Below are 27,982 nucleotides of genomic sequence, written 5' to 3'. Positions count from 1 at the left end.
ATCCAACCTAGGCGTTCCAGGTGTTCTAGCATTCTGGTAACGATGTGGTTCAGGAACTCTACTGTTTTCTCCATGAGAAGTAAATCGTCTAGATAAGCCATGACGGCTATACCCTGAGCTCTTAGGTTTGCCAAGAGAGGGTCCAGAATCTTTGTGAAGACTCAAGGGGCCGTAGCAAGCCCGAACGGCAAGGCCACAAATTGAAAATGGCGCCGCTCTACCGCGAACCTTAGATACCTTTGGTGTGTGGGAAAAATTGGCACATGGAGATATGCATCTTTGATATCTATTGATGCCATTAAATTCTCCCCCTTGCAGGGAGGAGAGCACAGTGCGGATTGACTGCATTCGGAAGGACCGGATGCGTAAAAACCGGTTCAGATCCTTCAGATCTAGGATAGGTCTGACACTTCCATTTGGCTTCGGAACGGTGAAGAGATTTTAGTAAAAACCCTAAACCCTGTTCCTTTGGGTCCACTTCTACTATCACCCCCTGGGATAGTAAGTGATCTAAGGCCAAAAATAGCGGTTTTTGCTTTACTGTATCCCTGGGGATCCTTGACCTTAGGAAACGAGAAGGTGGAATCTCCTGAAACTCTTGCCTGTAGCCCAGAGATACCGAAGAGATCATCCACTTGTCCCGGATCTCTTCCCGCCAGGCTCCTGTAAACTGCAGGAGCCTTCCCCCCACTCGGCCAAGCGGGGGCGCCCCTTCACAAGGAAGCTTTTGGGCTCTGCTTGGCAGGCTTTCACCTCCAAGTCTTTTTCTGCCCCTGGGCTCGGCCTTGAGCCTTTCCTGTAGAGGAGGGTTGAGAAGGCCATCGCCACTGCTTAGAGCTTGATGCTCCGGGAGAGAGAGCACGCCTAAATGAAGGACGCTTGCTCCTTTTGACTGGAAGGAGAGTAGATTTACCTCCTGAAATTTTTGGGACGAATTTGTCTAATTCTTCTCCAAATAAACGTTCCCCCTTAAACGGGAACCCAATCAAATGCTTCTTGCATGACAGCTCAGCTGCCCAATTCTTTAGCCATAGGGCCCTTCGCATGTGTACCAACATGAGAGACAAACGTGATGCTTGTTGGACAGAATCCAAAATCGCATCAATCATGAAACACAGAATATGAGGCAGTTCTGCATAATTCTCTACTTCCTCACTGGGAAGGAGCCCAAGCATCTGCTTAACCTGTTCCTTGAGGAACTGACACAACCCCACGGCTGCGACTGTAGGTTGCACAACAGCGCTAGTCATGGAAAAGGAGGTTTTTAATAAGGTTTCCAGATTCTTATCAGTTGGATCCTTAAATACCTGCGCATTATCCAAGGGACAAGTCAGGTTTTTATTCAAGCAAGAAACAGCCGCATCAACAGATGGGACCCCCCACTTCTTGGTGAAACGTTCCTCCAGAGGATAATGCATAGAAAACCTTTTAGGAGGAGCAAACAGTTTATCGGGATGTCCCCAATCCTCATACAACAATTCATCCATTAAGGGATGAATTGGAAAGGAATAGGCAGTCTGTGGGGCTTTCCTGACTCCCAGGGAAGAAACAGAGGACGTAGCGACTTCAGCAGCAAGCATTCTGAATGTGGTACGCACCAATTCAGTATAATACTGCACCTGCTTTCTGAGCGCCTGGGAGGAGGGGACTCTCTCCTCTTCCTCTGTCTCATCCGACTGCTCATGATCCCTGTCCCAAGATAGGGATCTCTCCTCATTGTCAGAAGAATCATCTGAGAGAGGAATTTCAGCAGAGGGAGGGGATCTACCCCTTTTCCTGCTATCTTTCAGGGAAGCAGAAATAAAATTCATCATTCTCCCTTCAAAACCCTCCAATGTAGCCCTAAGGGAGTCCTCAGTGTCATAAACCGGGGCTGCGAAATTAGGAGAGGCTGCAAAACCTGACAGGGGCACTGACTCGTCTTGAGAGGCTGGCTCCAGTCTTGCAGGGGGAGATGGTAACTTACAGGCACTTTTAGAACCCCTGGACCTAGGCGGTGATTTACCAGTGCTCTTGTTACCTCCCCCTGAGACCCTCTTACGAGGAGACATAGTCCTAAGCTACAAAGCAGAGGTACTAGTACAAAGTGCAATCACTGTTGTGCTTAAAGTCTCACAATAAATATATATGGTTAAACTGCACAACCTGATGCTGAGTAGGTGTCTAAGCTTTGCCTGGATCCAATCCCCCGGGATGCTTACTGCCCACAGCTCCTGTGTCTCACACTTACAGCCCCCTGACGCTCTGGGCTTTTTAAAACTGCCACCTGGCGCCTGCGCAGTACAGTGCCATGCACACTGACGTGCACGGCTCACAACCACACTCCCCCCTCCTCCATTAGGCCGGGAACGCACCCAGTGCACGTGCACGAGGACCGCAGAATCCAGGGGGGGGAAGGAAAACTCCATCGGAGCTGCGTGGGACCCCCAGACTACGTGGGACCCCTGTATTACCTCTATTGTGGCAGGGACTGCCGTGGAGACGTGAGACAGCTGGAGAACCAGGCTTCACTGAGCGTGTGTACTGAAAAGGCATGTAAGTATGCATCAGGCTGCTCTTACTCCCTCTAGTGGTGGAAACCAGGTAAGACATACAACTACTCAAAATGAAGAAATCTATCATATAATTATATATATAGGATTAACTTCCCTTACCTGTCCCCGCCGCAGGAATTGCTGAAACAGACAAATTTCAGCCTTCACCCAACACGACGGGCAGTGTTAGCCAACCTTCAGGTTTATCTGGGGCTCTTTCTCGGAAGAGCCTCCTACCTGGACCATGTAAAAGACTCTGCCAGAAACTTTCATGCGCTCTGTGTAAACAGTACACCAAGTCTGGTTTTCCCAGAGCCCAGTCTTCCAATGGAGAGGACTTAAGTTACAGGCCAAACCTCGTTTCTTCAGCTGACGAGGCCCGGGTACCATACCATCTTGGGAGTCAAATATCGGCCCGAGATATGGATCCAGTTTGTTGTAGCCCTTATGCCGCGTACACACGAGCGGACTGTATGGCGTACTTAGTACGTCATACAATCCAACGGACAGTCCGTCATACTTTCGACTGAACGGACTTGACCACACACGGATGCACAAACAGTCCGTCGAAAGCTTGCGCAATGACGTGTACAGCGCGTACGATGGGACTAGAAATAGGAAGTCGAATACACAGCAAAGCACCCTTCCGCCGTGTAAATCCTTTCTGGGCATGCGCCATTCTTAGTCCCTCGAACTAGCCTACTGACGAGCGGATTGTCCGCTGAAACCAAAGTACGACGGACAGAATTTCGAAAAATCCGAAATACTTAGTACGCCAGACTGCACGCTGAAAAAGTCCGCTGAAGCCCACACACGAGCGGACTGTCCGCTGAAATGTGTTTCGACGGACTAAGTACACCATACAGTCCGCCCGTGTGTACGCGTCATTAGGCCCCCGCAGGGACCTACACAGAGCTAAAGTTTTACGTGACCAACCACCATAGACACTGGCGAAAAAACTGAGATGCCTCCCATATTGGAGGGGTTATATAGGGGAGGAATTCTCCTTAATTGGGGTCAACCAGTGTCCAATCACCAGAGGTGCCTATATAACCCACTATGTAATGAAGCTCCTGTGTCCCGTGATGTATGATCAAGAAAAGAGGGTTTCCGCTCCCGCCTCCCCCAAAATAATGACATGCCAAGTGTGGCATGTCAGGGGGTCACCTTCCCTTAAAGCGAAGTTCCATTTTTGGGTGGAACTCCGCTTTAAGTTTAAATAGACTAGAGTTTTCTCAGGAGAGAAGCAGATTGCAAATAAGAAACAGCCCCACATCCGTTTGCCTTTTCTGCACTCGAAATTAGCAGTCGATATCTGATTCCTATACGATAAAAATCCACAAGACAAACTGCGGCTTAGCAGTTTTAGAAAGTGAAAAGTTCACACAAAAAAAGTGTCCAAATGAGCACTCTGTAGAAAAGATTCTGGTGGGAGCTTAATTTAACACACCAGAATTTGCTGTGAATGTGTATTCTCTGTCCAGTTATGGCCTTAAATATTAAGCAATAGCCAGACATATAACAACAATAACAACAATAGCCAACGATTATTTTAATTAGTTGGTTTAATTATGCTAAATTCTTAATCATTTCATAGTGGTCTTCTTTTTCTCACAACCATCAATCAGAAATCTAGAGGGTTACTGAAACACCTTAGTTTACTTTTAAGCAATGTTTCATGAAGACACAGAAGGTAAGGTCCCAAATTCTTATGAGTTTTTTTGGGGTTTCAAATTTTGTAATAACCATAATCGCTGCAACATTTTTACTATTAGGGTAACTGAGTTTACTGTTTGTGACTATATAAGTGAGTATGACAAAAATACTCTGTAAAAGTAAAGCTATTTAAAAAAATTACTGGATCAATAATAATTATTATTATTAAAATTCGAATTGTCTGTGGCTTGCTATGGAGGCACTCGGCAGTGGGGGACCCGAGATGAGGAGGAGGATCGGGGCTGCTCTGTGCAAAACCATTGCACAGAGCAGGTAAGTATGACATGTTTGTTTTTTGTTTTTTTTTATTCCCTTTTACAATCACTTCAAACTACAGCCAATGTTCAGTGCACATGTTCACATACAAGAATGTGGGAGTGCTTCTGAATGGGATGCAGCGATAGCAGTCTTTGAAGGCCATTTCATAAGTGCATTCAAACTGCACTTTGAAAATCATTGAACTTTCTGAACATAATTCTCTATATAAGACATTAATCTAAGGTTTACATATAAAGCTGGAAAATTGCTAACTTAAAGCCTTAAAGGGAGGTTCCACTTGAACAGCTAAATACACATTTAAAATACATTTGTTTACAATTTTACCTGTCAAAAGATTTGAAATTCTGATCAATCTTCTTCAACAATTTCTAAATATCTTTATAAAATTTCCAGGACTAAAAAAACAAACACAACAATACTATCTGACAGAAATGTAGCAACCTTTTTTCTATATTTTTACAAGCCTCACTTCCGGAAACCTGCAAAACCTACCCAAACTGATTCCACATTTTTTTCCATCTAAAAGCTCTGGTAACTAAATATTTACTTATGTGCATTTAGATTTTTTAAGTGTATATAGCACTTTTTCTTTCCCTATTTACGCAGGACTTCACACAAAAGCCACTGGTCTACAAATTGCTGTTACAGCTTTTGAAAATGGATGTGTACCTAATCCCTGCTTTGCTGGAGTTACCTGCACAAAATCAGGATCTGGATTTTCATGTGGCCCATGTCCACCTGGCTATTCTGGAAATGGCACACACTGCACTGATATTAATGAGGTAATCACAGTTCACTACATCAATCATAAAATAATTATCAAAAAAATCATGTAAAGAAATAATTTTTTAATTCAAAATATGTTAAATGTATTACTACAGTAATCAAAAATCACACAAAATGTATTCTTCACACAAGCATATATCACAAACATCTATTAAGTCCTAGGACATTATCCTTGAAATAGTAAATTGTAATTGAATAGTCTTCATGGGAATATTATTGCTATTGTAATAATAGGAGAGTCCCTCCTATCATCAGGATCCCTTTTTACAACAGAGTCCCACCTTACAGTGCCCCCCTTCCTTATAGCAATGCTCCATCCTTACATTAGTATCCCTCTTTACAACCATGTTCTTCCTTACATCAGTGTCCCACTTTAATTCTAAGCCCCCCTTACTTCTTTACATTAGTGTTCCTGCTTAATTTAGAGCCCCCTTACATCAATTCCTCCCTTTATATTGATGTTCCCTCTTACATCAATTCCCCGGCATCAGTGTCCCCCTTTTACAATAGTGCCTTACTTGCATCAAAGTCCCCTTACATAAGTGCGCTCGCTCGCTCCCCACCCCCTTTCCTGACCGGCCGGGCTGCATGCTCGGATAAGGGTCTAATATGGACCCTGGGGGAGACCCCCACGCAGTTTTTTCGGCGTAGGACTTCCCCTTTAAGTCCATACCAGGTGATGGGGCCAGCGAGGTGTCAATCTCGCCGATGGAGGCGGCGACATTGACCTCCTTTGCTAGTCCCGTCTACCTGGAGATGTGTTCAAAATGAACAGACTTTTCTCCATGTGTGGGAAAGTCCGTTCATTTCAAAAGTCCAGTGGTGTGTGGGCAGGTCCGCTCGTTCGGCGGACCACTGGTGCAAAGTCCGGCGGTTTGTCCGCCGGACTAAGTCCGCCGGATAGTCCGATCGTGTGTACGTGGCATTAGAGAAAAAAAAATTGAGCATGCTTACCTGAAGAAGGAGATCTAGCTGTGAGATATCCTATCAATAAACTACCTGAATGTTTCAGTTTTATTCTTACTTGGAGTAAAGGTTCACGTTTTCTGCTAAAGAAATCTGTCAAGGAACTAAAATATTCAAAGGACAGCTAAAGAGAGAGTTGAGATTTTTTTTATACTAAGATTTTATCTGCTTCTCATTTACTGCAATAGTCTGGAGGAGGGTATGTTTAGCTGAAAAAGCCCCTCCGTACCTCCTCAAGATGAAAGAAAAAAGTGAAGCAAGAGAAGTATGTGGACACAAATGATTTCTTTCTTTAAGAAGGGAAAATATCTGAATGCCAAAGTACGCTTATTAGGCTAATGACTGTGCCTGGTTAAAGTAGAACATGAGTGGTGCCTTAAATAGCCAGTCAGGTCACCTAGTGGGAAGAACAGTGGTCCTCTTCCGAACAGATTGTAATGATGGCACTTGTGATAATTTGCCCCAAGATCAAGATATAATAATTGAGACCATGCTATGCAAGAGTGTCAAAGGGGTGAAGAAAGGATTAGACTGTGAGGCCAAGTCAGCAGGGCAGGGTTTGGATCAGGGGAAGCAATAGAGATGAAGTAGCCTTGTGAGTCCTAGGTAAGTGGAGTCAGGGATTCTTGTGTGTGCAGTGTGGTGGAAATGCTTTAAAACAATGAATAGGTGTAAAGCTGGGCTAAAAATGCATTAAATAAGGTAGATTGTTGGAGAAAGTGGAACACTGATCACAGTTGCAAGCCAACTCGTGATCAAATATCAGGCTTATTAAAGTCGTCAGAGGTACGAGAGATGTCAAAATATATTACTTTCCCAAGAAAAGATATTATAACAAGCTGAGTTATAAAACAAGTTAATACAATATGTGGTGCTCAGATATAGGGTGTGTGCATTTTTTCTCACAACCGTGGGAATTTAACAAAGTAGATTCTTCAAGCACTCAAAGATCAAGATAAAAAAAAGGGGGGGGATTGGAAATTTGGGAGACAAGGGTCCTAGTAAATAGTAAATTAAAGTGGGTAAGTAGGTTGTTTGATGGAAGTGTTAATTAAAGATGTTTCAGTTATCTCTGGTACTCATATTTGCTTGACATGTTGTGGAGGTTTAACTCTTTAACACTCAACTTCAGATCCATAGTGTAATGCATTCAAATGTAAACTTAAAGGGCTAATGAATGCATTTGTACATGATAGGACGCATACTTTAACTTTTCGACAAGAAGATAAAACTGAACATATTGGGGTTGATTTACTAAAGGCAAATATACTGTGCACTTTGCAAGTGCAGTTGCTCCAGAACTTGTTAAATGAGACAAAGCTCTGCTGACCTCCATCATGTTGTATTTTTTATTTTCCTTGCATTTTGGATATTCTTGTGAAGTAAAGTTTTACCTCATCTGCTAAGCTCTGGAGCAACTGCTCTTGCAAAGTTCATAGTCTATTTGCCTTTAGTAAATCAACCCTAGTGTTCCATGTGGGGTGCAGCCCAACAGACACCTGTGGGTTTAACAGGGCTGATTGTAAAGTGTGCTTACTGCATCAGTAAAGCTGAGAAAGGATTATGCTTAGCAGGCTAAAAGTGACAGCATTGCAATAGACAGTAGACTGTATAGCTTTAAGGTATTGAAGTAAAACATATTGAAGCTTCCCTGGCATGAGGTGCACCCACCCTCACATTTAAATGCTAGAATTAAAATCTTAAAAATAACAATAAACCCATAGTCCACCATATCCTAAGGAGTTCCAACTTCCAGGACATAGACATTGGCCAGGGATCGGTTACGTGTCCAGTTTAAGTTGACAGATGATCAAGTTCTAGAGGTTGCCCTGGCATGTACACCTTGTCTATAATGTAATGTGGGCAGATGTGAAAATCCAAGGTGATGTGCAAAAAGGGTGTTAAAAGATAAGATTTGTGTGTTTGGGAGTGGTAGAAAAAGAAGTTGGGTTCTGAATTACGCACAAGCAGCAAGCAACCTTCAGCGTGTGTTGGTAAATTGAATGCTGGTTTGTGAAGAGTCGATATTTAACCTGTGCTGTTTAGGTGAAGCTACTTGGTTGTAGGAAATCAATGGGCTTTGTTCTTGCGGAGGGTGCTTTGGCAAAGTCAAGAAAAGGATCAGGGTTTCAAGTTTCAAGTTGGAGCATTGTCGGGTAACTTGGCATCACTCCCAGAGATTTACTTGTGTATTGCTTGTCCAGAAAAGTGAAGGTGAGCTAGAATCGGAACCCTTATCTACAGTATTTGTGATTTGATGTTTCTGCAAAACTTGGAGTACTGGCTCCAGGGCTCTTCAATTAGCTAATATCCAGGGTTCAAGATCTGCAAATATTTTAAAGATGACCCTGGAAGCACTGTTGCTGCTGTTCACATGATTTCTGCAGGCAAGTTTCCTTTGTGTGGAAATAAAAGCTCTTCGCAATTGTATCCCTAAGGGGGCTTTCTCGCCATCTTATGGTGACGGTCTTGTGGGCCCTTTTGATTGATAGTATAATTGATAGGTGCTCTAAAAGTATAGATGGGATCAGCTTCTGAAACAAAGATGTTGTATTAGCACGGAGGTTGGTAATGTTCTCAGGTAGGCCTCTATTGTGCAAATTGATCCTCCTGAAGCAGTTTCAGCATTCTCAGTTTTATAAGGAATACAATGATTTTAATCTTTGAGGGACGCAATTTCACAGTCATGCAAACTGATCTCGGCATTAGGAACATCTATGCCAATCTTATGTGTCACCCAAGAAAGTTTGTCTGCTATCTGTTTAGAAGTGGCATTCAGTGATCTGATTGGGCAAAAGAGTCCCGAGAAGGAGTAATTTGGGCATGCATTGCCATTGCATTCTTAGTGTCCGGTGGAGTCTAAGAGGTGTTGTCAGTCCCAGGGCCTGTCAACTCCATCTTGCCTGTAGCTTTCGAGAAGGCATTCTTGTTAAACCTGCTGCAGTGTTTACCGTGGGCATTTAGAAGCAAAATTGCAGCAATTAAAGTTACCTGGATGTTACTGAAGTGCTTCAAGAGGCGGTGAGTGTTCCAGATAAGAGGAACTGGTATTATGGACTTGCTGATGACAGTAAAGTGTGGAACTTGCTTAGGTGGCATTCGTCATCAGATGGCTTTGCATGTGCACCAAATTTAGGGTTTTTAATTACTTATGCTTTGTCTTTTCTAAAGGCAGCAAAAATGATAAGGTTACTGTTTTCTGGGATACATGTCACAAGGAAAAAAAAAAGGAATTAAGTAAAAATAAAGATTAATCATATGTGGTAAGCAATGAGGTATACAGAACATTATGTTGTTGGCATTTGGTTCTACCTGAATATATAAAAATCAAATGGTACATTGCCATCATTACAAAGCTCTGTAAAGAGAGAAAAGACCTAACTAGCAGAAGAATTGCATGTTTGTGGGCTCTTTAAAAACAGCTTCATTCTAAATGTAAGGTAAGGCAGCAAGCATGCAGTTCCCCCTTCCTAAACCATTCCAGGCCATATTCCTTTAGAAGCCCCCTTATAGTAATGGGGTAGTCAGATATCCACTCCCTCCCAGTGGAAAGAGCACATGGGTGCATTAGTGACCATTACCCATTACCCATTCCCACATGAGACTTAAAAGCAAAAAAACAACAACAAAAAACACACCATCAATTAACTAAAAATCCTTTCAGGAAAACACAAACACATACTTACCAGCTTTTAAAATAAAGTTTGTTATTGTCTCCAAAAGCAAATCCAGCATCAATCATGGTATTCAGCAATGTATACATTAATCAAGTCATTTATCAATCTAATTGATGGCAATTACAATGACCCATCAACTGCCGATCTGGACATGGCACTCTCCTGCCACGAAATGACAGTCTCCAGGATGTGGTCATTTAAAATCAGGAAAATAAAGCCGCGTACACACTGGCGGACTGTATGGCCTACTTAGTCCGTCGAAACACATTTCAGCGGACAGTCCGCTCATGTGTGGGCTTCAGCTGACTTTTTCAGCGTGCAGTCTGGCGTACTAAGTATTTCGGATTTTTCGAAATACTGTCCATCATACTTTGGTTTCAGCGGACAATCCGCTCGTCAGTAGGCTAGTTCGACGGACTAAGAATGGCGCATGCTCAGTAAGGATTTACACGGCGAAAGGTTGCATTGCTGTGTATTGGACTTCCTATTTCTAGTCCCGTTGTACGTGCTGTACACGTCATCGAGCAAGCTTTCGACGGACTGTTTGTGCATCCGTGTGTGGTCAAGTCCGTTCATTCGAAAGTAGGACGGACTGTCCGTCGGATTGTATGACGGACTAAGTAGGCCATACAGTCCGCCCGTGTGTACGCGGCTTTAGAAGCAGTATCCTCTTCAAGCTGTTATTTTGGCGATGGCCATAATGCAGTCATTGGGCTCCTTTTTTGCCACATCTAATGCTAGGGATGGGCAGATGTAAACAAATCCTATGATAGCCTACCTTGTTCACAGCAAATTCACTGATTGGTCAGGGCATCCTGGTCAATCAGTGACTTAGCTGTCAAGTAGGTGGCCAATCATGTCTTTGTTTTCCTCTAAAAGACCACATCTAAGCTTAGAATAGTTATAAAAGCACCCAAAAGCACCATTATGGTTGCTGGCAAAATAGAGGGTGGACAGGAAGTGCTTTAGAGATCCTTAGGATCACCACAGATCCTGTAGAAGCCCTCATACAGCGCTGCGGCAGTCTTCTAGACTGCCAAACAATCATTGATGTCAATAGTGTTTGTAGTCGGGTTTGCTGATTTTTAACCTGTTTGAACAAACTGCTGACAAAATCAAACAGCAACAATAGTCACAACTACAGGCTTCAATCAAAAAGGGAGTTGAACTATAAATGCACGGCATTTACAACATTTTCTGTACACTGAATTTAGCCTTTATAACTATCTTCAACTGGCCTTTAATCATTTCAAAACTATCTGTAGTAGATGTATAGGTAAACATCTAGTTATACTTGCACCAATATCAATGATTTCTCTTTCCAGTGCTCTGTGAATCCATGCTTTCCCCGTGTTCGCTGTGTCAACACATCTCCTGGATTCCACTGTGACCCATGTCCTATTGGCTATATAGGAAAGAGGGTACAAGGAGTTGGCCTGGAGTTTGCTAGAGCGAATAAGCAGGTAATTATTGCTGAAGATTTTCCAAAAATATATATTGTTCATAATATACAGTAAATGTTAAGGGGAGCTAAAAAAAAAAAAAAATTTTTTTTATTTTTTTTTTGTGGTTGAACTGGATGGACTTGTGTCTTTTTTCAACCTGACTAACTATGTAACTATGTATTTAGGTTAAGCTAATTTGTTTGAATGATATCATTCTTATATCCAGCAGAGGAAATAAAAGCATGCCCTGATTTGTTAAAAAAAGAGACTACACTCATGCACGTCATTGAAATTTTCAAAGCCCAGTGAGCACAATTAAAATGTATGAATTGGCACCAATGAAGATTCAGTAAATCATTGCTGGCACAGAGCAAAATATGCACTTTCTGAAGCTTTTTATATTCATTTTAAAAACAAGGTTGTTTAAGGTTTAGCTGCTCACAGTACCGCATCTGTACTATTCATAAGAAAAAATACAAATTTTCATAATAACATTGTGTATATTTTTAAGACCATGATGGGTAAGAGCATCTAAGATAATAAAAAAATAAGACGAAAACTGTCCAGTGATTTCTGCTTCTCTTGTATTTTTTCTGAAAATATAGATTTGGTAAGCAGTTGAGTAAAATAGGATGCCACATAAAAAAAATAAAAAACTGCAACTACCATAATTTTATTTTACAGGTCCTTTGCTTTCAGAAAATATACAGTATTTTATTTTAGGATTTTAAGTATATTTTATGTGTAGAGATACCCTTGAAGGAGCTGCTTAAGTTAGTTTAGTCCGTTACTCTGTCTCTCAACCCCAATAACAACCTCAATCCCCTCTGGCACACCTGGCAATAGTGTAAGTGTAATAACCACTGAGAAACACAAACGTTATAATAAAACACAGAGATTGTCTTTACTACAATATTTCTGTGGAAGAATAACAAACAGTAACATTATATATGCAAGTAATCAACTAGAGAGCAATAACCGAGATTTAAGAGAAAAATAACACTCAAGCTGCTTTCAGGGGATTTCAAACACTAGCATGTCCCCAATAGCAGAGGCACACTTAAATGGCAAACAAAGCAAGTTAAATTGGATTGGTTACCTCTACTCAGGTTAGCTCTATAAGTCCAGGCAGGAGGAGAGCAGAGGAATGACTCCCTTTGTGTCAGGCTTCTTTCTCCTGTCCCATAGAGCAGTACAGTACAGAGCCCTGAGTATGTGTGTGCGGATCCGTAGGACACTAGGAGTTTCAGTCCTTTTGAAGCAAACATAAGATTTGATGTCTTCAGCTAGCCACTTTTGTTGGTGCACTTAAACTCTTGGATAGCAGGGCCAAACAACACAACTGGCCCAGTTTATCAAGTGAAACAGACATGGTTTTGTTCAACAAGGTGAGAGGACAATGATGTCTGTATACAATGTCCCAGAAATGGGTAGCCTTGTCCCTTTATCCCTGTGGTACTACAAGTGTCAGAAAGATGACTACCAGTAATGATGTCTGTATACAGCATTCAAATAACTCCTTCTGTAGTGCAGTGTCTGTTCCCTGCAGATGGGCAGACATGCCCTCTCACCAAATCCTGCGATCAAGGCCCAAACGAACATCTTTCTGTGTAGGTGCACCTCAATATACACCTGGGATCCCCCTCTCTTAGGCTGGACATCCCAACTGGCAGTGGAGGCCTGAATCGTGTGGGGAGATCATCTGAGAGACAGCATCTCTCCCTCAAGTCTGGTCTTTTTCCTCCCTCAAGGCTGACTGAATTCTCCTCAGGACACAAAATGGAGTCTTTACTTTCCTGTCACAGAGAATCCTGTTTTTTTTGTAGTTCCTTCCTGAATACCAGGCTATAGAGCCACTTGGTGAACTGCATGTCCTAGAATCCATTGCAGCTGCTTCCAGCAGCTTAGTACAGTCTCTCTGATTGGCTGCTGTAATTGTGCCTTTAATTGACTTACTTCTTCCTGCCAATAGGGCCACAAGAGAGGCATCTGAATGCACAGCTCTATGTGTGTCCGCTCCCACATTACATTTACTCAGTCAGTGAAACAGGAAGAAGGAGGGGGGGTGAAAATCCCCCTTGCAGCTGCTGCAGGCAGCTCTCCCTAACTTAAACTGGAAAGCCTGTGTACATTGTTCTTGCCAGCTTGGCGGGATCGCAGTTTATAGAGTGAGACACCCGCTACTTTTGTAAGAAACACTCATATTTGAATGTATGTAAAAAAACAAAAATAGTGGTCTGGCAGAAAATAGGTTCATGTGATGGTCAGATTCAGTAGCTCCTTGATAAAACATCCACGTAAAGCGCCGCTAAAAATAGCAGCGCTTTACCGCCGACGCCTGCACCACCCCAGTGTGAAAGGGGCCTAAGGATACCGTTTTCCAGGTGTTCAGTTAATGGGAAAGGATATCAGATGTGTGCCTTTTTGAACTCTCTGGCCTATGTGAACAGATCTAGAAATTACTCAAATTACCCCTTATGCCTGCCATCATGTGTAATTTGTACAGGTGATTTTCCTGTATAGCCTTGATTGCTAAGATCAAGCAAAGGCATAACAGTAGTTTACTCATTTTTTTGAAATTGGCTATACTTTCTTGCAATGGCTGGCATGTATCCATGTCTACTTTCCTTCCAACTTTACAGCTGGGACTGTTGACAGGGGCACTTGGTAGGGTCCTTCAAACTTTGGTCGCAAAGGTTCTTTAACATGTTCTTTTGCTAGGACCCAATCACCTGGTTGTAAATCATGTGTTCCAGTTACTTGATCTGGAATCAATTCAAAAACAAGCTTGTGCATCACAGTTAGTTGCTTGTATTAGACAATTACATAAAAAAAATCATTATAACATTACAGCAGTATGATGTGGAAAATACAACCCTGTCTAGGTGGGCTCCCAAACAAAATTTCATAAGGGTGTGCATTCTCTAACTTATAATTAGGGGTAGTCCTGACGCTGTAAAGAACCAGATGCAACAGTTCTGGCCATTGTTTCTTTACTGACCCTTCCTCCCTTTCCCACATTAATTTAGCTAACCTGTAACGATTCCATTATATATATTTTCTACCTTCCCTGAATTCTGAGGATGATAGGGGTATGGAAGGCCTGCTCAATTCCCAAGTCCTTGAATATTATTTGCATGATCTGTCTAATAAAATGTGTTCCTCTGTCCCTCTCAATGGTTTTGGGGACACCAAAAGGACATATTTTGCAAAGGAGCTTCCTTGCTGTTGTCTTGGCTTTTGCTTTAGTTGCCGGCCATGCTTCTATCCAGCCCGGAAACATGTCTACGCACACTAAAACATATTGGTATTGGCCTGACTTGGACAACTGGATATAATCAATCTGAAGTCTTTGGAATGGGAAAAGCAGCTTGGCTAAATGTCTCTGTGTTACTCTGGTCAGTTTTCCTGGGTTATTTTTAGCACAAATTATGCATCCCTCAACAAAGTCTTGACATGCGTTTCTGGAGTATTGAATAAACCAACCAGCCTGTTTAATGTTTCACTCCATTGCTTTAGGGCCCACATGACCTGGGCTATGGGCTGTTTGCATGATCATCGTCTCCATTTGAGGTGGGACACATATTGCATTCTCCTTTTACAAAAGCCCATCTTGGTCTTTCTTTGCTCCGTCCCATTCCAGGATTTCCTATCAATCATCAGGTGCAGATTCTTGCAATTTCTTAATCAGTTCTTTCTCTTTCTGTATTTGTTCTCTTCTTTCCTTCAATCTTTTACGGGCTTCTTCTTCCTTTGCAAAATCAGTAATTAGTAGACATGTGCAATTTGTTTAGTTCCAAATTCATTTAACAAATTTAGACAAATTTATTAGTTCAGAAATATCAGAATTTCCGAATTTTTGAATTTCGGAATTTTTCCAAATATTCAGAAATTCGAACATTTGATATTCGGAAATTTGCAAATTCAAAATTTGAAAATCCGAAAATTCTAAATTTCCGAAATTCGATATTCGAAAATTCAGAAATTTTTAATTTGAAAATTTGGAAATTCAAAATTCAGAAATTAGGAATTGTACATTTTGAACATTGGACATTTCAAAAATTCAAAAATTCAAAAATCTGAATATAAGAACGAAAATCTGGAAATTCAAAAGAACAAAAATCCAAAAATAAGTATAAAAATCTCGAAAACTAGAAAATCTGAAATACAGGCATACCCCACTTTTAAGTACACAATGGGGTTTATTTACTAAAGCTGGAAAGTGCAAAATCAGGCTCACTTCTGCATAGAAACCAATGAGCTTCTAACCCCAGCTTGTTCAATTAAGCTTTGGTAATAAAACCTGGAAGCCCGTTGGTTTCTATGCAGAAGTGAGCCTGATTTTGCACTTTCCAGCTTTAGTAAATAAACCCCATTATGTACTTAAAAGTGGGGTATGCCTGTAATAACTAACTAATAATAACTTAACTATTAAATTATAGGTATTGGAATTTTCTTTCAAATTTGGCTGTTAGAGAACATAACGAATACAAATGTATCCGAAGTTACAAATTGTCTGTAAAAAAAATGCCATACCTAAACGAATGGATCGTAACAAATTAATAATAATAAATAACATTAATAATAATAATTATAAAAAAAAACATATTATTATTATTATTATTTAGTTTTGTTTTGTTCTGTTTGTTTAGATGTGGCATTCTTTCTTTCAGATAATGCATAACTTCAGATAAATTCATATTCATTACGTTCACTAACAGCCAAATTTGAAAGGAAATTCCAATACCTATAATTTAATAGTTAGTTATTATTAGTTGGTTATTATTAAAAATTTTGGGATGTTCATTCTTTCTAATTTTCAGGTCTTCCATGGTCTGTCCTCCAGTATGTGCCTTGACCTTCAGAATGGTTACTTCCTTTGGGAGAGTGACTGCTTCAAAAACTTCTTGAACATATTTCAAGTTTTGAATTGGTTCTCCTGCAGCAGTTGTGAATTCTCTGTTCTTCCATATGGGTCCATAATTATGGACTACTCCAAGAGCACACCTGCTATCAGTGTAGATGTTGGCTGTTTGATCCTTTGCGGCCTCACAGGCCGCAGTGAGTGCTACCACTTTGGAAACCCATGCTGAAAGTGATGAAGGGAGTAGTTGGGTCTCAATCACTTCCTCCAATGTTGTGACCACATATGCCATTCTTGGGACTCCCTCTTTTTTCAGACAGGATCAGATCAGGATATTCTAGAGGAGTGTGCTTCACTGGGGAGATTTGCTGCATTTCTTCTTCCATACGTTTTAAGCAGTTGTGGTCACCGTCCTCTTCGAGGTCTTATTTTCTCTCTGGGAGAAAGCTGGCAGGATTGATTGTAGTACAGCTTTTCAATTCTATTTCTCCTGATTCAAGCAGGATTGCTTCATACCTGCTCAGTGTCAGGGCTGGCTTAGCCCTTCCTTCTCTGGGCTGGCTGCTCAGCTGTCAGCTAATTGCCAGCTCCCATCTCTCTCCACAGTTACCAGCTTTTCCTTATCCAGCTCGTCTGACCTGCCTACTTAAAGCTGTCCAGCTCATTTCATATCTGCCTTCGCCTTGGTAACATCACAAGAAACCATCTCATGCGGTTCTGTTCAAAGACTGGATTGCTGACATCCCTTCTGGCTCCTTATCCTGCTTGCTGTTGCTCTACTTGGATCCCTGACTTCTGGCCTGGTTGATTACCCAAGCTGGTTACTGAACTCTGGACTGGCTGACTACTTGATCCAGTTACTGGATTCTGGCTATGCTTTGACTACACTTTCTCTATTTACCTTTTTATTTAATAAACAAGTGTGATTTAATTGTACTTCTGTCTCGGTCTGATTCATGGTTTCTGACACTCAGCCTTGCTGATGACAAATGTTTTGTCTTTTACTCTTTTCAATGTCAATGTGTTTGGTTCCAGGGCCTAGACAGTGACCAAGGAATTTCACACAAAGTCTGCATCATTGTACCTTGTCCTTTGAAACCCTGGAATTCTGTTCACTGAGATATTTCAACAAAGAAATAGAATCTTGTTCACAATATTCCTTTGCATCAGCTCCTCTTGGCAAGAAAAACTATTTTACAATTTAAACATTTCCTGGTTTCTCTTTGTAAAACATAAAGCTCCTTGAACATCATCCTGAACTATAAAAGCACATAGGTGTCCGATTATGAAGCAGTGAAATCTATTCACTGCTTCATTCTCCGGCATTGTCAGAGGAGATCTTTCTCCTCTGTGTGCCTGTTTATGAAGCAGAGCAGATCGCTTCACTCTTGGAGGAGTGAAGCGATCTATAAATGCTTCCAACAGTGGAGAACGGCCCCTGATACTGGAATCTCGCCAGACTTTACGAGATCACAGTACCAGAAATTCATGGAAACACAGAGATGTCAGTTTATTAAGCAGTGATAAATTATCACAGCTCCAGACGGCATGGTTAATAAGGAAAAAAATAAATAAATAAGGAGTCCCCCTAAATTAAATATATATGTATACACACACACACACACACACACACACACTATATATATATATATATATATATATATATATATATATACATGTATACACACACACATTATATATATATATATATATTTATATATTTATATATATATATATATAAAAGGAAGTTAATTATCTTCCTCTTTCCTCCTCAGATCCCCTCAGATTCTCTCTTCACTCCCCAATTCTCCACCTCTGAGCTGGTGAATCGTGGAGTGTGAATTCTGACTCAGATCGCCAGTGAAGCGCTGAGATCGCAGCTTCATAAACTGTCCGTTACTGTGTCAGTCTATGAGAAGTGTGCGGAGATCATTGGTGAGAGAATATGTCCAAACACTTCTCCCCCAATTATCTCTGGTTCATAAACCGTTTATGGGCTGTGATCAGAGGCGATCCTCGGGATCGCCACTGATCACTGCTTCATAAACGGACACCTAAGTCTGTTGTCTTCTCTTCTCTGTTTTTTCTGTCAGTAAATCACTTACTTGTGAAGAAAACATACTTATTTCCTCTTCTAAAGAAACTTGCCTTTCTGCCAATAGCCTTTTAGTTACAATTGATTCCTGGACAGAGACTTTCTTCTTATACAATTCACCTTTCAAGCCCTACATTCTGGACACTTGAGAAATAGGCTGCTCCATCAGTCTATTCTTTCTCCACTAGCATGTTTCCTATCCACTTGTTTAAATCATCAATAACCTTCTGATTTCTCCCTTCTGGCATATGTTTTCTTGTCCATCTACTGCTTTAACTTGCACAGTTCCTTTAACCGGTTTCCAAAGGGCTCACACAGATATACTGCGGCAGAATGGCTCTCCTGGGCGAAATCCCATAAATATATACGGCTTTGCCCTGGAGAGCCACCAGAGGGCGCACAAGTGCCACCGGAGGCACGCACGCACACCCACTGCACAGTGGGGGACCCGATGCACGTGGCCAGCGGACGCGATTGCCGCCAACCACGTGCGATCCCATGCACGAGAGCCAGAGCAGGGATTTATGTGTGTAAACACACTATAACTTTTCCCCAAACCAATATACGCTTTTTGGGATTTTTTTTACCAAAAATATGTATAAGAATACATATTGGCCTAAACTGATGAAGAAATTTGTTTTAAAAAAAAAAATTCGGGAAATATTTATTATAGCAAAACGTAAAAAAAAAATTTTTTTTTTCCAAAATTGACGCTCTTTTTTTGTTTATAGCGCAAAAAAAACGCAGAGGTGATCAAATACCACCAAAAGAAAGCTCTATTTGTGGGGAAGAAAGAACGCAAACTTAGTTTGGGTACAGCATTGCATGACCATGCAATTTGACCGCCAAATTGTAAAAAGTGCTTTGGTCAGGAAGAGGGTAAAATCTTCCAGGGCTGAAGTGGTTAATATTCTGGCATGCTGAGACACTAAATCAACCAGGTCTTTATGAGTATGCGCAGCCTTCTCCCTTTCCATGCCCAGTAGGCTGGAATGGAGAACTAAATTAAATAATTATAATAATCATGGCTACATTTTTAGGAATTTAAAGGATGTCAGCTGCAATCAGCCTTTTCTTTCTTTGTTTAAAATGAATCCTAGAGTTACACAGCAAAAACTAATACAGCCACACAGCCACGAGGGACCCCGCACAGCCACCAGGTACCCCGTACAACCACCAGGGACCCAGGACCCCCGCACAGCCACCAGGGACCCCGCACAGCAACCAGGGACCCCAAACAGCCACCAGGGAGTTTGCACAACCACCAGAGACCCTGCACAGTCACCAGGGACCCCACACAGCCACCATAGACCCCACACAGCCACCAGAGATCCGGACAGCCACCAGGGACCCCACACAGCCACCAGGGACCCTGCACAGCTAACAGAAACCCCACACAACCACCAGAGACCCCGCACAGCCACCAAGGGCCCCGCAAAGCCACTTGAAAAGGAAGGAGTGGGAAAAATTTAGATAGAGGGGGTACCCGATTTTAGTCTTGCCTAGGGCAGCACAAAACCAAATTACACCACTGATCACAAGGCGAGTGAATGAGAATGAAAAGCTTGAGGCCAAGGGCCTTTTGGCACATAAATATTTTACTGAGAGTTCAATTTATCTTGAAGAACACAAAGTCTAGATATTCAGTCAACAGGACTTGATCCAATAGATGTGTGAGCAGTGAACACACTTATAGCTTTAGAGAACAACTAAAAGGAACCTTAGATGACAAATAAGCAGTAAATGATAAGCAAATAATTTAACACATAATAAATACCTCAGACATGAAATTTACTCCCACACACACTTTCCTATTTTGTGTATTTTTTCATTTCACAGTCATTTTTCATCTATAGTATACAACTCTTCCAAAGTTTTGTATATTTAATCATATGTTCTGTCCACTAGATGTCAGGGTATAGAAACATTTGTACAGTTTTGTTATTTTCAAACTGACCTAGCTAAACCAGAAATACAAATCACCGTACATATAGCCATGTAAAAAATGATGTACACCCCATCAAAATTGTTGACATTTTAATATATTTCAATCAATCATTGGTTCAGCAAAATATGGTATATGGCGTACTGTGTAAAAAAGTAAGTACACCCTTGGAATCAGAAACGTGTATTTCCTTGTCCCAGAATTGAATTACTGGAGAATTTCAAATACCTGCCCACCAGTCTCTAACCATCAGCTCAATGAACTTTTTTGATCACTTTTCCATGCAAAATTCTGCCCCAGTTGCAAGAGGTTTTCAGATTACCTTGCATGATCTTACTATTCCAACCCCCTTTCAATATTAGAATGGGAGTCAAATTAGGGGGGTTAAAGGCAATCTATAATACTCCTCTTTTTTAACCAGTTTCTTGGAGGATTTGTTAGTGTGCTTTGGATCAGTCTGAAAGACTAATTTCTGGTTCAACTTCAACATTTGAACAAATGGCCCACATGGAGCACATTTTTATATTATGCACAATTCATAGTTGACTCAATGTCTGCAAGCTGCCCAGGCCCTGCAGCAACAAAGCAAGACCCCAAACTATAACATTTCCTCCACCACGCTTCACTGTTGGTATGAGGAAGTTTTTTCTTCTGAGATGCTGTTTGTGGCAAACATGATCTCTGTTACTGCAATTAAACAGCTCTCTTTCTGGTTTATTAGACTTCAGAACTTTGTTCTAGAAGGCTTGATCTTTGCCAATATGTTCAATGACAACCTGTAATCTTACTCTAATGTTCTTTTTGAACAGCAAAGATATTCCTTAACACACCCCTAATGAAGGTCAGATTGGTGCAATCTTTTTCTGATTGTAGAAGCATCCATTTTGACCCAAACCAGTGTGGGAGACACATGAACACTTCATGAATAAAAGCTGGGTTTTTTTTTTTGGAGACTTCTTTCAGCATCTATCAGTCAGCTCTAAGGTTGATTTTGCTAGGCCAGCCAAACCTGGACAAATTTGCAATTGTTTGAAATATATATCATTTTAGATCATTTTCCCTACAGTGGAATGATTGATATTAAGTCATTTGGCAATATTTTTAAAATCCTTGCCACTCATAGCCATACGCAATTTTCTTTCTGAGGACATAGAGAGCTCTGTTGATCTTGGCATTAAGACAGAATATAAAGCAATAGCAACGAGAACACCAGACCATATATATCTCAAAGTTAAAGGCTAAGTTCACCTTATGTGACATTTTATATGTTACACCCGTATTTAGGGTGTAACATGTTACTAAGCAACCACAGCTCACCCCCCCCCCCATCCTCCTGATCTCGCATTGGGACAGCAGGCATGAGTTCTTCTCCCTGCAGCCGCTGTCACTATTTAAAAACAGAGGTATGGGTGGAAAGCTCTAGCCACTGTGTGCAGGAGCCCTACATTGCACCCACAATTCACTGATCAGTGGCTCAATGCTCTGCAGGCTCCTAAGAAAAATTTATTTGTTTGAATGTATTTCTTTTTTTTCAAAAGGTGAACTTAGTGATTAAATAAGACAAGTCCTACCTGCATACTGCTTATTCTAATCATTTGCTCCTAATCTGGATCACCAGAATCTGATTTGAGGGATTTTAAGTAGATTTAAATTTGAAGTTAATTTAGTTCCTTGAAAATGAATATCGGTCAGTGTGTCAAATTTTTGTTTTTATTCAAGCATATCTCCTTTATCCGTAGGCACTATTTGAATCAAGATCTAGTTTTTGCCTTTCAAATGTATTGATAAAGAGAACAATTTCCATGGGGTGTTCTTACCCTTTGATATCATTCCAAATAGGATATTGATATTACTGAAAAACATGTTGTACAAGAAGGCTGGAGTAAAATCGCAAATAAAAAAATCAATCACACGCAGACACCCCAGCGGGTGTAATAAAGTAAAAACAAAAAAAAACACACTATCAGGGGATAAAGGAATATTGATAACATTTGTGATAAATATATATATATATATATATATATATATATATATATATATATATATGTGCCATGCTGATAGAGTAATACCCAAAAAAGATTGAGTGCTGTAAATGAAAAAAAATGAAAAGGTGCTTCAACAAAGTATTAGTTTAAGGGTGTGCACACTTATGTAACTATATTATTATTATTATTATTATTATTATTATTATTATTATTATTATTATTTTTTACTTCCCTCCACCTAAAAGATTTTTTCAGCTGAGTTGTTATAGTTCATAGGTCACATTAAAAAGGTGGAAAAAAATCTAAAATTATATATCTTTGTCTCATTTTTTTACATCACAAAAACTGACATTTTAGGGGTGTGTAGACTTTATATTCACTTTATGTTCAACCCCTTGAATTGTGAATTGCTGAAAGTCTGTGCTTCAAATTCATTTGGATTGTTTTGGTTTTATTCTGATGGCATAGAGAGCCAAAAGTATGAAAATTGTGCCTGTGTCCAAATATGTAGTATATGGTCCTAACTGTATAGTTTTGCTATATAGTTGAAGGGTGTTATAGTATGTTCAACTGCATGTAGTCTGTATGTCTTTCAATCAAATTAACACAAATCATCTGTTTATAGCACAAATCGTCCTACAATCACAGTGTTATCAGTCATTACCAGTTCTGAGGTTTTTACATGTATTTGCAAATTGTTATTGTGAGCTTTTTTAGAGAAGTTGAGTAATAATATTTTAGTCTTTAAATGTATTGTCAAAAAAGTTTAATTTATTATTAAAAGTGTTTATAATATGTAGACATTGTACACATAACTGCATGCACATATTTTTATTATAGGTTTTGCTACCAAATCATCATTCATTTTTTTATTGGCATTAAATGATGCCTTTCTGTATTGTTAAATGAGGGTGCATACTAAGAGAATTACAGCCAATCAGTGAATTGCCTACTGCAGTAGATTACAAGGTTTAATAGTGGTTTAAGAAATGAATCAGACAGGTATCTGCTCCCCCCTCTCCCTAAAGGTGCCTATTGAAAAAATAAACAAAACAAAGCCACTTGTTGCAAAGTATCCTCGGATAGATAAAGGGCTGTTAAAGGGACACTAAAGTTTCAGGTTGTTGTTTTTTTTTAAATAACAAACATGTCATACTTACCTCCACTGTGCAGTTGGTTTTGGACAAAGGGGCCCCGAGCCTCCTCTTCTGGGGTCCCTAAGCGGTGCTCGTGGCTCATACTCTTCTCGAGTGCCTCGCCAGAGAGGCACTCTTCTTCGGGACACCCGTGTGGGCATGCTCCCATGTCCTGCTGCTGAGTCTATTGACACAGACAGCAGGACTCAAGCCCCGCCCCCTGCATCATTGGATTTTATTGACAGCAGTGGGAGCTAATGGTTGCACTGTTATCAATCCATCCAATCAGGACCCGAGACACCGCCTGGAGATGGTGTGTTCCTACACATCATGGGAAAGAACAGGTTCCGATAAGTAAAACAGGGGCTCTGGGGGGCTGGTGCCCTACAAGAGTTTTTTCACTTTAATGCATAGAATGCATTAAGGTGAAAAATCTTGTGGGTTTACAAGTTCTGGCAGTTAGGCAGACATCCATCCATCCACCTTATAATTCAGAGTAAGCATGGGTTCACACTGCCGCAATTTCGAATCCAACATCCCTGCGCGACATCATCGAGGCTTGCATAAGACTGCTTTAACTGAGGTCAATACAAGTCGTATTGAAGTCGCACCTAAAGTAGTGCAGGAACTTTTTTCTAAGTCAGAGCAACTTACGTTGCACCAATTAGAACAGTTCCATTGCAGTTAATGGGACGCGACTTGTCATGCGACTTTGAACTCTCAAGTCGAATGACAAGTCACAGCAGTGAGAACCTGGGCTCAGTGTGCAGATGTGCTGTTGGAAAGGGCATTGATTCTTTTAAATAGCAATATGATTGTATCCCACATGGGTCATCTAACAACGGCAGTCCGATGCCACAAGCTGTACTGTTCACTTCCACAGCTTCACAGTCTCTAAATCATAGTGGATCAGTTTACCAAGAGTATTTAACTCACATGCCCTTGTGTACTGTCAGCCATTTGCACCAGATAGGATGACCGGTATTAGGTTGCTTCCGGGGTCCCAGCAGTCATGACTCCTTGTCGGTAGCCACTTCTCCTTCTCATCTTAACCCTCCAGTGCTAACAAGGAACAGCCCAGTTGGAGCTGACCAGTTATGGTCTTTCTGAAAAAGCACAGGAGAACGGGAGGGAGCTGAGAAGCTGTATAGACTTAGGGCTGGGTTCAAACTAGTGGGAATTGGATGCGGGGTTGTCGCATCCAATTTGTATGACATGAGATTGTGACCGGCTCTTAATGGAGCCGATTCACATATCTCCATGGCGGCTCTGGAGCGGCTTGCACAGAGGTCCTGTGAGTCTTCTGGTCCATTTCAGGGCCAAATTTTTGCCTGGATTTAGCCTTCAAATGGACCAGAAAACGCACAGGACCTCTGTGCAAGCCGCTCCAGAGCCACCACGGAGATATGTGAACCGGCTCCATTGAGAACCGGTCATAAACTCCTGTCAAATTTGTCCCTGAAACGAAGTACAGAGGTGCACCGGACCCCTGCTGCAAGCCGCACCCGGCAGCAGTGTGAAGCCAGCCTAAAGTGTAACTAAAGGCAAAACTTTTTTTTTTCCTTTTGGATAGTGGAGAGAGATTAGAACCCCTGTCAATTTTTATTGCTGTCTGTGTCCCCGTTTGGGAGATTCACCCTCTGTATTTATCCTGTTTACCATTGTTAATGAAAGTGAAAGTAAAATAAAATCTCTAATTTTGGGTTGTCCCCAGAAAAGTAATAAAGGGGAAATCTTCCAATGAGAACCCTAGTTATGGTGACCTGGGGGTCCCCAAGGGATTTCCTTTATTTGCAGAGATTTCCTCTCACTTCCTGTTTGGCTATGGCAGTGGTCATTAACTTTGTCCTCAGGGCCCACTAACAGGCCAGGTTTTATGTATTACCTTGGGGAGATGCAGACTAGAATACTGCAAATGATGAGCAGCAAATGATATCACCTATGATGTATTTCAGTTATCTTGCACACCTGGCCTGTTAGTGGGCCCTGAGGACAGGGTTGATGGACTGGGCTATGGCACAGGAAGTGAAGGGAAATGTCTGCAATAGGACACAGATGGCACAGATGGACACAGATGGCAGAAAAAATCTGACAGAAGTTATAACCCTCACTTACTCTAACCAAAAAAAAAAAAAAATGTTGCCTACATTTCTACTTTAACCCCATAGCTGCTGGGGAGTGAGCTGAGTCTGCTAACAGTTTGCCCCTCAATTACCAGACACATTTACCTTGTGCTACTTAAATCACCCACTGATTAACTTAACTGTCTGGCAATTGGGGGCTTAACTGTTAGCCACAGACTCAGCTCACTCCTGTCCTGCTCTGCTTATACAGAAAGACCATACAACTTTTTATCTCTCCCTTGTGTGTCTCCGGTGATCTACATAGTTAATACCAATCACTGATCTCTGCCGTCACATCGCCTTCTTAATGTCACAAGTAAAATCTGTACTCCCCCCGCCTATTTATTTTTTACTAAAAAAGACTTGTCAAATGCTTGGGTATCTATTTTTAGGGTATACTTTTATTTGACATCATACTCATTCACATGAGGGGGCCAGTATCTGGGTTATAGAAACCCTCCAGGCTTATTTTCCTATTCTCTTTAATTACTAAATATGTATGGAACAGAACTAACCCAAGAATCTCTTGGCCTATCCTAATCAGAATAAAATGGCATGGCTTGCCAGATTTAAAAAAAATTACCACAGTCATTCTTAAATTGTGGGATAAGTTAGAATATAATTTATGGGACTCTTCTTTCTGGGTGTTACCATGGATACCTAAGCGGTTTAGTAACCTTCCATCACAATCCTCTTCTTTAACAGTATCGAAACTAGCAGCATAGAACTCTATTCACTGATGCTACTGCTGGGGCATTCCTATTTTTTACCAGGTTCCACGGATGTTCACTTTCACACATGGCTTCCACCCCAGCCACTGCTAGTGAATTGTGTTTTGAGAAATTCTGCATTACTGCTCTTGGAAACACTTAAAAGCTCATCCACACCTCCATTTTCCATAAATGGTACTACATACAACTCCCACCACCATCCTTGACTGTATGCAAGACACACTTGTCTTTTTACTCCTCACCTGGTTGCCGCCACACGCTTGACACCATCTGAACCAAAAAGGTTTATCTTGGTCTCATCAGACCACAGGACATGGTTCCAGTAATCCATGTCCTTAGTCTGCTTGTCTTCAGCAAACTGTTTGTGGGCTTTCTTGTGCATAATCTTTAGAAGAGGCTTCCTTCTGGGAGGAAAACCATGCAGACCAATTTTATGCAATGTGCGGCTTATGGTATGAGCACTGACAGGCTGACCCTCTCACCAATTCAACCTCTGCAGCAATGTTGGCAGCACTCAGACATCTATTGCCTAAAGACAACCTCTGGATATGACGCTGAGCATGTGCACTCAACTTCTTTGTAGGAGCGGATCCAGGGGGGCAACAAGGAAATTCTCCCCTCCCCCAAAAATATTACTGACAGTCTCTGTCTCTCACATCATTATCATCAGCAGCAGTGGCGCAGAGAGAGAGAGAGAGATCTTGTTGTGCGTCTTCGTGCAGCGCTGGGGCCTCTAGAGGATGGAGGGAGGAGGTGGGTGGAGCTGCGCCACTGGCTTGGCCTCTACTGCTCATTTCCATTGCTCCTCCATGGGAGCCCCTCCCTCCACCAGAGCACCAAAGTATTTAAATAAAAGTGAGTTGGTCTCAGATACAGGAAGTAGATAAAATAAAATCAATTAAACTATTAGAATGCACAAAAGAACAGAATTCAAGGATCATCTGCAAACATTATATCCAGATAAGAGAGGTTGTACCCGAAAGCTAACCAACAGGCCCATATCTTAAAGTGAAAGTCCATGCTAAAACTAAAATTCCTGCATCTATAGACACCCATGATCTAACACTAACCTATATAGCCCTGTAAAGAAAAATCTGTATACGTACCTTTTTTGAAGGCGAGGTGATTGGCAAGAGGGGGAGCCAATCATCGGGTCCGGTGGAAGTGAAGTCCACCGGCCACCCCTGATCGCTCCCCACAGAGATAGAATGGTGGTCTGCCACTGTAAACAAGGCAGACCGCTGTTCTGTCAGAGATGAACAGAGGGATCTTGTGTTCCTGCTAACCAGGAAGTGAAGTGAATCCATCCCCCACACATTTAGCAAGCACCCCCTAGGGACACACTTAACCCTTTGATCGACCCTGATATTAACCCCTTCCCTGCCAGTCTCATTAGTACAGTGACTTTGCATATTTTTAGCACTGACCACTGCATTATTGTCACTGGTTTCCCAAAAAAGTGTTGAAAGTGTCAGGTGTCTGATCTGTCCGCTGCAATGTCGCAGTCCTGCAAAAAAAAAAATCACAGCTCACCGCTATTACTAGTAATAAATCAATAAATAAATAAAAATTCCACAAATCTATATCCTATTTTGTAGATGAGATAACTTTTGTGCAAACCAATCAATATACACTTATTGGGTTTTTTTTTTCTTTTTTCTACCAAATATATGTAGCAGAATAAATATTGGCCTAAATTG

General features: G+C 41.2%; 1 protein-coding gene across 1 annotated transcript in view; it reads left to right on the top strand.

The window, feature by feature from the left end:
* COMP (cartilage oligomeric matrix protein) overlaps positions 1-27,982 on the top strand; it is a 192,903-nt gene that overhangs the window by 57,802 nt on the left and 107,119 nt on the right. Inside the window, exons 4-5 of the mRNA XM_077475942.1 lie at positions 5,136-5,311; positions 11,284-11,421. Coding sequence (XP_077332068.1) covers positions 5,136-5,311; positions 11,284-11,421 — 314 coding nt within the window. The remainder of the gene's footprint in view (positions 1-5,135; positions 5,312-11,283; positions 11,422-27,982) is intronic.

This window comes from Lithobates pipiens, unplaced genomic scaffold (genome assembly GCF_037356315.1).
Source record: "Lithobates pipiens isolate NorthernLeopardFrog02 unplaced genomic scaffold, aLitPip1_a1.2 Scaffold_13, whole genome shotgun sequence".
In the NCBI taxonomy this organism is placed as follows: Eukaryota; Metazoa; Chordata; class Amphibia; order Anura; family Ranidae; genus Lithobates; species Lithobates pipiens.
This window is presented reverse-complemented; position numbering and strand designations above follow the sequence as displayed.